The sequence below is a fragment of the Rutidosis leptorrhynchoides genome, chromosome 6, assembly GCF_046630445.1.
Source record: "Rutidosis leptorrhynchoides isolate AG116_Rl617_1_P2 chromosome 6, CSIRO_AGI_Rlap_v1, whole genome shotgun sequence".
NCBI lineage: Eukaryota > Viridiplantae > Streptophyta > Magnoliopsida > Asterales > Asteraceae > Rutidosis > Rutidosis leptorrhynchoides.
Window position 1 is genome coordinate 136,449,993 of NC_092338.1, and position 11,339 is coordinate 136,461,331.

General features: G+C 34.0%; 1 protein-coding gene and 1 long non-coding RNA gene across 10 annotated transcripts; one reads left to right on the forward strand and one right to left on the reverse strand.

The window, feature by feature from the left end:
- The first annotated feature begins 218 nt into the window (after positions 1-218).
- Positions 219-5,288, forward strand: LOC139855905 (zinc transporter 3-like). Its single transcript, XM_071845148.1, has 3 exons — positions 219-911; positions 4,672-4,821; positions 4,924-5,288. Exons 1-3 carry the CDS (start codon positions 285-287, stop codon positions 5,227-5,229), a joined length of 1,083 nt encoding a protein of 360 aa, XP_071701249.1. The 5' UTR covers positions 219-284; the 3' UTR covers positions 5,230-5,288.
- Positions 1,371-4,245, reverse strand: LOC139855906 (uncharacterized). 9 transcript variants are annotated; one of them, XR_011761599.1, is made up of 7 exons: positions 3,867-4,160; positions 3,567-3,622; positions 3,253-3,286; positions 3,026-3,158; positions 2,191-2,361; positions 1,997-2,089; positions 1,371-1,906 (listed from the first exon to the last, which is right to left on the reverse strand). It is a non-coding gene; the product is annotated as an uncharacterized lncRNA (long non-coding RNA). The 9 variants fall into 9 exon arrangements; XR_011761598.1 differs by adding an exon at positions 2,715-2,792 and having other exon boundaries at positions 3,026-3,622; positions 3,867-4,245; XR_011761597.1 differs by adding an exon at positions 2,715-2,804 and having other exon boundaries at positions 3,026-3,622; positions 3,867-4,245.
- Positions 5,289-11,339: the final 6,051 nt, after the last annotated feature.

Consider the following 11,339-nt stretch of genomic DNA (forward strand, 5'->3'; position numbering starts at 1 on the left):
ATTGCACTAAATTTTAATGAGAGCTTAATAATTTAACGAAAGAGGATTTACATAACAGTGTTTACTACGAGTATTAATTAATTTCTCAGTCAAACGAATACAAATATATTAGAGCCTTAAAACCCATCCTATTTTGAACGATATATTAGAGCCCATTAAGGATTATGTTGACATAATAAACCACTATTTCACTATTCCTAATTCACACAATTAAAACACTCCTGTATAAATATAGGGATTTGAGACGGAAAAAAATATACTTTGATTTCCGTAACCAATTAACCATGACAAAAATCGATTATCAAAAGCTTGTTTTTGTTACTTTCTTGGTTCTAAGCCTAATTTCCACACAAGTGTATGCAGATTGCACTTGTGATCGTGATGAAGATGAGGGCAAAAAGAGTGAAGCGCTCAAGTACAAACTAATCGCGCTCGTTTCAATCCTAGTAGGCGGTGCTATCGGTGTTTTGATACCGTTCATCGGTAAAATCGTACCGGCTTTTAGTCCTGAAAAAGACGGTTTTTTTGTAATCAAGGCATTTGCAGCCGGTGTTATATTAGCTACCGGTTTTATTCATATATTGCCTGATGCGTTTGATAGTTTAACGTCTCCTTGTTTGAAAGAACATCCATGGGGTGATTTTCCGTTTACGGGTTTTTGTGCGATGGTTGCGACTATAATGACGCTTTTGTTTGAAACGTCATCGGCTGCGTATCAAGTCAGGTCGAATCAGTCAAAATTGATAGAAAAGGATGTTGTTGGAGATGAGGAGAACAAGGTGCTGCCGCGTATCGGTCAAGTGGCGGCACACACTCATGCGACCCATGGACATGCTCATGGGTCCATGACTGATGGTCTTGATGGTTCTTCGAGTTTGTCGCAAGTTGATCGCTTCCGGATTGTTTCAAAGGTATGTAATTGACTTAACAGATATTCGTACATTATGAAGGGAAAAAAAGGTATATATATATTATGGTTAATGATATTTATTTTGAATTGCTGTTATGTTAATTATTGAGGTTGTTGTTGTCCCTCCGTCCCAAAAAGTCTCAAAAAGAGAGTCGTACAAATTTTTGTTAAATTTAAGAGATTTGTGATAAATTTCAGTTTTGCCATAATATTAAGGCAAATTTGATTAAATTAATTTAAGATATGAGTGATTAAGAGTAATAAATCAGGATAAATTATGAAGTTTAACAGTTAATTTTTGTAAGTTGACAATTATTTTGGAGCAAATATAAATATTAAGGTCAATATTTACTTGATAGTAACGGGTTCGCACGTTGCTACTTTAAGGTTTATGCGATTTTAACGGTAGCTATCGATTTACACGGCCCATTGTACTTCATGATTTTTGGGGCATACAAAATACAACGAAAAACAATTATATCCTACACAAACGACAGTCATTTGTTGACATCCATATCACAAATGTTAACCACATACGATCATAGGAATAAATTTTAAAACTCTCCGAGTACCAAAGCTAGAGCGTATTGTATTATATAATTACCAACCGCTGCAGCAACCCATTAAAAAAACGAAAGACATAAGACATAAACACCACATTATCAAACCTCATAAAACTTAAACCTGATATCAGAAGTAATAAATCCACATTAAACCGAAAAAAAACATTAAAACCGAACCGATAATATTTGGTCTGGTCCTCGGTCCATGTTTTTGCTACTATGAAGGTTGTTATGTGTACTATGGGCGAATTTTGACTCATTTACTTAAAAGCTATTTTCTCTCGCATCGTTTGTAGTTCTCGGTTCTTGTATCTCTTGTCTTGAAGAACCTTTTTGATGGCGCCGCTGCTTCTCCGGTTTCTAAGGACTTGGCTTGGAACACAACACCAAATTATCCATGTCCAACGACACCCTCAGACATGTAACTAATAGTCTGAAGCAAAACAAACACAATCGCATCACTACCAATGCACATATATTAAAAATATCAATCCACGAAAAGAATCTGCAAAATCAAATTTACCTGTTTCGGCTACCCATTTATACCACCAATGGTTGTCACAATTATATGCCATGTCTCTGCTCCATTGCCATCAACTATAGCAGGCTCCACTTCCTATACGTATGAAATGGAAAACATTGTGTTTAATAGTTGCAATATATTATAATCAACAGAAGATTATGACATAAATATGATTAGGTTACTTATTCACTAACCCTCTCACCCCTAATTTTCATGTCATTTAACTCATCAGGCAACCTTTCAAAAACAACTGTATCTCCACTAGGTTCTCTCACTGTGTTGGTGCAGGTACCACACTTACCGAAGCCATCGGTGTGGTAAATTGTCAAAGAAGTCGTCCTTTTTTTGTAACTTTATATTCTTATCTGCAAAATACACAAGGCAAGACTTTGTCAAAAATCAAATCTCATAAATTCAACAGTCATTCAAGTGCATAATAACATCTAACTATGCAACTACAGGTTTCCTCCACAAATTAAACTAATTTTTTTTTGTAAGCGGTTTTAAAATTGGGACAAAGTAAAAGCCCTAATTTCTTTTTACAACAGATTACCCAATCAATACTTTGGATCAGATTACATCAATTTGATTAAAATGGACAAATGAAACCCTAAATAACTCGATTTTGTATATTCAAATTGACAGATCCATAACAGGAAACTAATTGGCATCCATCCAAATTAACATAAGATACAAGACCTGGACAGATTTTGATCACCTGACCTGGTCAAACCTACTGTCTGCCCATGTCACCACCTGGCTACATCTAACACTTCAAATAGCATGGCATTCCAACCTACAATACGGCCTATTTTTTCAACTTAGTGTTTTCTTTTTTGTTAAATAGAGACAAAATATATAGTCAGGCTATATTTCAAAATATATTATAATAACAAAACAAACTTATAGCATATAATAGATTTAAATCCATGGCATATAGAAATCAAACACATAAAACTCTTTATACCAATTTAATGTAAACTCCAAAATAAACATACTTTTGAACTTAAAAATATAAAACATATATACCTCAAATGAAAGATGGTTATTCTGTAGAAGCTTCACAACTATTGGAGGAAGAACAACATGCATATCAATCGCATAACTTAAAACTTAAGAGTGTATGAATAACCTCTGTCATAATTTTTGAAGCAAAGCATATCTGAAACACATTTACTCAAATGTACAATGCAGGTTACTATTTAAAAAAAGGTGTAAAATCTTTTTGTATAAAACATGTAAGTAAACAAACATACCTTTTCAACACTATCAGATATCACAACAACTTATCTGAACCAAATACAAAAATCATCATGTACCAAAATATAAATTTGAGCCAAACAAAGTAGTAATACTATAAATTTTGAACCAAACAAATCAGTAGGGGATAGAAAGTTTACATAAGATGATAATTTAAGCATCCAAAGCTTTCTTAGCAATCGTTTTTAGTAAGATACTTAAAAAATATAGAGAAAGAGAATACAAACACTACATTTGAAAAAATTAATAGATAAAAAATAGAGGCATATCTTACTTGCAATTGTAATAGTAATAATGAAGTAAAGTTGACCTTACAAAGTGGTCACCATCCATTTGGAAATACAGTTGAAACTTGAGGCACTTCAACTACAACAAAAAAAAAAAAGAAAAAAAAAAAAAGAAATATGTAAATAAAAACAATCGCTACAAACCCTATTTTTTTGCTGACGTTTTGTAGCAAAATTAAAGGCTAACCGCCATAATTGATGGTGAAAGATGAAGAAGAAACCATCAAAGATATGATTTATGAAAACCCTAGAATTAATCGTGAGAAGCTTGCAGTAGTTGTATTGTATTGAATCATGAGAAGCTTGCTGATTTGCGAGAATACCTGAGGTATGCACCCAACTGTTGCGAGAATACCGCTAAGACGGCAACCGGAGCTACAGCTGTGAAGTCGATGATTCAAGCGCAACCACCTCAAAACCCTAGTTTGTAATCGATGAAGATGAAAGCGTTTCTGAAACCCTGATTTGATGATATGTTTTAGATCTGGGAGAGATAATTGATAAGGGATAAGGGTTTGGTATAATTGGACATGGAGGGTATGGGTGTGGGTGATACCATTCTGTTTCAGTCATCTACTCCGTGTAATTTTTTTTTTTTTTTTAAAGGCTATTTTTTTTAAAGGCTAAAATGGAGGAAGTGGTGAATAGTAGGGGTTGTGAGAGGAGTAGTGCCACGTGGATCAATCGGATTCCAAAAAACACACGTAGATTTAACCGGGAAAAAGTTCGAAAATCGTCACATAATAACCTTATTAGGCTGTATAAACTTGAATAAAAATAATCGCATTCCCCGGTAATCTGAACAAAGAAACATGGTCCAATTATTTTACTTAAGAGTTACAGAACAAGTAGTATCTGTTTTAATGGATGGACTAACTAATGAGTCTTAATAACATGTTACTTCACATGGGTTCTGTTTTAATGCTAGCACATGGTCAAAAATTTTAAAGATGAAACAGAACTAGAAACTTGTAAACCTGTAGAAACTGTTTACAATTTTGGAATTGGAACTCAAACTTAAAGTAAAACCATCAAATGACCCATGACCATATATGCAAATATTCATATTATGTTAATTAACTTATTTACTGAAAATTACATTTATTGAAATACTTTGTGTTGCTGCAGGTGTTGGAATTGGGTATAATAGTACATTCGGTAATAATAGGATTATCCGTGGGAGCTTCCCAAAGTCCGAAAACAATAAAACCGCTCGTTGTTGCATTGACCTTCCACCAGTTTTTTGAAGGAATAGGTCTCGGTGGCTGCATATTTCAGGTACTACTATACATATATACATATGCTTAACTTAAATTAAATTAAATTAAATCATAGATTATAACAAGAGTGTAATAAAAATTGTAACTTTGTTATGTATAGGCGAAATTCAAGTCATTAGCTGTTGCAATAATGGGAGCGTTTTTTAGCTTTACAACACCAATGGGAATTGTAATTGGGATACTAGTGACGAATTCGTACAAAGAGAATAGCGCGAGGGCTTTAATCGTTGAGGGTGTATTGAATTCGGCATCTGCAGGAATTTTGATTTATATGGCGCTGGTTGATCTTCTTTCACCTGATTTTATGAACCCGAGGATGCAAAAGAACAAGTTACTTCAGATATGTTCAAATGTTAGTCTTCTTTTGGGTGCTGGTCTTATGTCTCTTATAGCAAAATGGGCTTGAGTTATCCTTTTTTGATACATTTGTGTATCAACAAAATTCAACTTGTTAAGTAGGATAAACTGTATGTAAGAAAATTAGGGCGTTTATATGTTCCTCTTTTTTTTTTTTTTTTTCTGACCGTGAATTTAAAGTTTTTTGGTGCTTTAAGTTCATTACATGATAAACTTGCGCTTAATGGATTTGAATCCTCTCATGTAAGGTTTAGGATCCTATCCTTAAACTTGACTAGTCAAGTTATAATCCATGTCTAAGAAAAAAAATTATAAGTAAGATTAAAATATATATAGTTATAATAAATAATGACTCCTATTTTTTCTTTTCACAAACTTCATAACATAGACCAATTGACCATGTTATAAAATAACTGGAGAGGATTTCTATCCCTCATGGGATAATACCTCATGTAAGTTGACCCATCAAATATATTGTATGCCTAAAAAATATAACCTTGATATAAATAAATACTGTATAAAACTTCATGGCCCCTATTTTTTCTTATCACAAACATGACATATTATGTTATAACTAACTTGATTGTAAAATAGAAACCGAACGTCAAATAAAATGGGCTCCCAACTTTAAGGGGCCCATTTCGCAACTATATGGGCTGTAGATGCACGTTTGATTTTGGGCAAGTGATTTTCTTCGATAATAAGAAGACGTGAGTGACTATTATTATCCAAATTCCACTTTTTTGTCAATAGAACATAGTATAGTTATAGTTGATTATTGTTTGAAATGGTACGCTTGATGTATGAAACTGCTAAATCCACGGTCAAGCTTCCTGATTTCGTGTTATGCTAGTCTTTGACAAACACGACTGGGATTATAATCAACAGAGATTAATCAACAACACATAAAAGTTTACTGATATTAGAAAACACAAAGTAGCTAGAGCTTACCATGTTGGTGTAGGGTTGGCGTCCGATGGAAGACACTTTTTCTAGACATAAATCTTTTTACTTTACTTTTTCATTTTCAGTTTCGGTGTTTTACTCGAACACGGCCCATAGTAATACACTGTGTGGTTTCAAATCGGAACGGCATCGTTTTTAATGATATTGTTATTAGTAGATGTAATTTATTTGATGTCATTAAATTTTTTGCTTTTCGTTGGCTAAAAAATAGAGGTCGTGTGGTTTCAAATTGGAACACATGGCTAATAAGCCCGTTGTAATTCTCTTTCAGCGCCATGCTGGGGAGTCGTTGTATTGTTCTCTCATAGCAACTTGCTAGAGAGCGTTTATTTTTTTTATATACATCTCAGTTGCCGTTAAAAAAAAAAAGTAATACACTGTGTGGGACAAAGTAAGGGCCCTTCTCCGCCCATGCGATTTGTCCAGCAGAAAAGACTTTTTGAATGGGGTGAAATTTCTTAAACATAGAGATGAGTCAATGTCAGAAGATGATGTGAAAACACTTCCTGATGTCGAATTCCAAAAACAGCTAGAGGTTCCCCACTCTTCTTTGATCCATCTTAGGTCCGAGTGGCAGCTTTGGCCCGAGCGGAAGTGCGATGTGTCTGGAAACTCAGGATCGTAAATGTATTCGAGTACCATTATGATCACATCTTTTCAATAATTAAGTAGGCCATGTTCAAGACATAGAATAGCCACTTATAAAAGTTAAAAATGTTTAATTCATATAAAAGATAACACAATACTACTTAAAAGTTATCCGAGGAAAAAAAAAAAAAAAAAAAAAAAAAAAAAAAAAAAAAGGCTTCTCACATGACAAAAAAATAGGTCTTTTCAATACATATAAAAATATGATAGTACTAAAAGGTTTTCATTATAAAAAAGTTATCAATATAAAAAAATTCATAATTTGAACCCTTAAAATTATTTGAGTCTTTCGATTATACAAATGCCGGAAGATACCTCTATACTCGAGACATAAAATTTTGGGTTAAAGCCATAAATAGGCCATATACTTTCAGTTGTGTCCCAATGTAGGCTATATACCCCAAAAAATATCAATGTAGGTTACTACTCTTAAAAGTTGTATCGATGTACACAAATTTAACAAGTTACCTGATGAATCTGTAAAGTTAATTATTTAACATTTTTTGCATTTTACATGGCTACAAATAGGTCATATACTTTCAGTTTTATTCCGATGTAGGCTATATACTTTCAGTTTTGTTCAGATGTAGGCTATATACTTTCAGTTTTGTTCCGATGTATCACCAACGTTATTCTCCACGTAGGATGTCACGTCATCGTTTAGTTGTTTATCCCGTTAATAAGTTTTGTTCGTTCATATTAGTACACTTTATAAAAGTATATAGTCTACATTGGTATTTTTCGAGGTATATAGCTTAAATTGGGACAAAAATGAAACTATATGGCCTAGCTTTAACCCTAAAATTTATTGTTGCAACTTTTACTGTTCTAGAAAATAATGAAAATTGAACAAGTATGTTAAAAGGCCGATCTTAGTGGGCCATTTGCTAAGAAATGTTTTCAGCCCACCATTCAAATTAGGCATGGCATCTTACGCCTAAAAGTTATCAAATATGTCCATTGGATAATTATGTTCGTGATTTACATTATTATCTTAATCTTATATCTTAACTTATATATTAATTACGGTAACAATGTCACAGTTTACAGTGGCAGTCCACCGTTATTACTATATAGTTCAGGGCAAAATGGTAATTTCTCATTTAATTTTTTTTAACTTTTTTCCTTTTTTTTACACCGTATTTTCTTCTTCGGTTTTAATTTCTTTATTCTTTATGTTCAAACTGACTATTAAATGCGAAAAATCACCTCTTCCATCAACCGACCAAAACCACCCGCAGCAGCGAAGCGCGGTTCTATTTTCCTCGTTAGTCACAAAATTAAAGCAAACGGAACAACGAGCAGAAAGATAGATTTTGTTAGTGCTTAATAAAAAAAAATTATTGTTGTAATCTTGAAGATGTTATATTTGGAGTTACTACGTGACTATATTAATTAATTTCATTATTTCTAGAGCAAAAAATCTTGATAACTTTCATTAATTTATATAGATTGTAATAGTACTTAGTAAGTAGTAACTTGCCAAAAAAATGGATAAAATAATTATAATAATAATAAAAGTTAACTGTATATTTAATTCTACCTGTTACTTTTCACTTAATGATTAGTATTTGTAAAGCTCTTGATTCAGTAAGTAAAATTATTTTCTTTGTTACTTAGGTGTCTTTGTTTTTCGGACAGCAGATCTTATTATGTTTTACGCATGCGCGCCTGCAAACTATTAGCGTAGATATAAGTTTCCTTATGTAATTAGAATTGTATCTGTAAGGATATTAGGACCCAAAACAACGCAAGTGATTCAACAAGATCACTCACCGATAGTAATTCTACAAGATTACTAACCCACTTAATGAACGAAAGATTATAAATGCAAGAAATGTAAATCGACACAAGAGATAACGTGGTTATATGCAATCGTTGTGATTGCTTTAGTCCACGGACCAACTAGATAATGTATTTACTGAATATTTGTGGTGTGTTTACAATGAGTTACAAGAGGGTCTATTTATAAAATGATTTAAGGAGTAAGCTAAAAACAATTCCTTGAAGCTTCATGTGAGTTTCCTGACAGCTTCATGGAGGCTACATGTGAGTTTCCTGACAGCTTCGTGGAAGCTACATGTGAATTTCCTCACAACTTCGTGGAAGCTACATGTGAGTTTCCTAACAACTTCGTAGAAGCTACATGTGAGTTTCCTAACAACTTCGTGGAAGCTTCGTGTGAGTTTCCTGGAATCTTCCCTCTAATTGTTTAAAGTTCTCCATATCTCCAACAATCTCCCACTTGGAGACTTTGAACAAACCCAACCTTCGTCAACCCAAAATATCAACGATCTAACCAAGAACGTTAAACCACCATTATACCGCCAAACTCCATTTGGGACACGCACACTCAACACATACTTCGGATGAGCAGACTTTCGATACAAGGTCTTCAACACTACTTGTTAGAATTGAAACATTAACTCTCTAATTCTCTAGTTGGGGTCTTCTCTCATCAATTCATTAGAAGACCAATTGAGGTAATGCAAAACCTCAATTTCTCTGTCGTAACAACCTTAATAAACATATCAGCAAGATTCTTCGTACCAAGAATTTTCTCCAATAATAAAGTACCATCACTTATATGTTGTCGAATAAAATGATACCTTATATTGATGTGTTTCGTACGACTATGAAACACCGGATTCTTCCCAAGATGAACCGCACTTTGATTATCACAATTCAAGACGCAATAGTCTTGTCTTTTACCCAACTCACCTAAGAAGTTTTTCAACCAAACAAGCTCTTTAGAAGCTTCTGCAATAGCCATATATTCGGCTTATGTAACACCCTGATTTTTTTTTTTTAAATCACAGCGGAAGTCTTAATTCACATAAATACCCTTAGTTAATTACAAACATGATTATCACAAATCATTAGCTAGTTACTTATTACAAACCACCGGTGTTACGTTAAATAACTAGTTACATATTTATAAAATTTAAGACATCAGAGTTCATCTTGTCAAACATATCGTCAACCCGACGCCCGTCCCTACCAGCACTAATATCCAAAACCTGCAAGGGAGGAGGTGAGGGGGGTTAGCACGAGGCTAAATGAATGGAATCATCGAACAGATCTAGCATACAGTACCAACTTGTATAACTACAGCAACTACAACAATCCATAACAGGAAACCGTCAACTAACAACTAATCATCTGGCAACTATCAACTAGCAACTATGCTCCAACTAGAGACTCGGCGGCTTGTACGAGCACACGACCACTAGCTGATCAGTCTAGCGTCTACCGAAAGTCCTTACTACTGAATCTCTAGTATAGTAAATCCACACGCAGGTGATACTCAACAAACAGTAGCCAACTGGACCCAACCACAACAAGGTTGACCTCTCTGAGCTGAACCTAACAATAATAGGTTCCAACAGGCAACTACAACTTGTGCACACAACTGTTAAGCAACTACCACTACGAACAACTGTCCCTACGACTAGCATGACAACTCTACAATGATCATTATTACAACATATCTTCTAAGCATAGCAACTATAATAGTATAACATAGTAGCACAACTTGCTACTATATACTACACCCGGAGATAATCCCACTCACCGATTACCAGCTACAGCTCAGTTATCTTACTTCTGAGCTTCTTCCTTGTTCTTATCACCTGAGAACAACACAACGAAGTCAATATACATATCTCAATCAATAGTATAATCAAATCATACTATAAACTAGGTCATAACACCATATATTCATAATTTTATGAGTCTACATCATGACTCCATTCAATAATGGCATACAGGTGCGTGCAAAACACGACATACACACTAAAACTCCTTTTCCGACCCAAAAACAGTTTGATCTAGTTTCTTAAAAGTTCACCATTGAAAAGTATTCTTTATTACGATTCTAACGATAGTTTATTCATCAAAAACGGAGTTACGTTTTGAAAGTTACGCCCGTTTCAATTTCATAAAAGGTACTGTAGCAAATAGTGGCACTGTAGCAACTCGGGCACTGTAGCAAATAGGGACACTGTAGCAGCTCGGTACTGTAGCAAATAGTGACAATGTAGCTGCTCTGCTACTGTAGCAACTCGGTACTGTAGCAAATAGTGACACTGTAGCAACTCGGTACTGTAGCAAAATACTGTAGCAACTCGGTGCTGTAGCAAAAATACTGTAGCAACTCGGTACTGTAGCAAACCTGTAGCAACTGGGTTTCGAACTACTTCGCTGATTTTGAGCTTTTTTCGCCCAAAACTCGATTTTTGAGTGTTTTTGATCAAATTTTAAGCACATGGAAGCTACTAAACATATATACAACCTATTTCTAACATCAATTAACACTAACAAACACAATTCAACAAGATTCAAGCTAAAAAAGCACACTTTTATTCAAGAACACAATAACCCATTTTTCTAACAATCAAAGCATGAATTCAAGTAAATAAACCTGATTAGATGATCACAAGTAAGATAATAATCACTCCTTAAAGTCTCTTGATCCAATTCTATCTTAGATTAAATTAGGGTTTAAAGTAGTGAGAAATTAGGTACGGGTTGTTTATTTGGAAG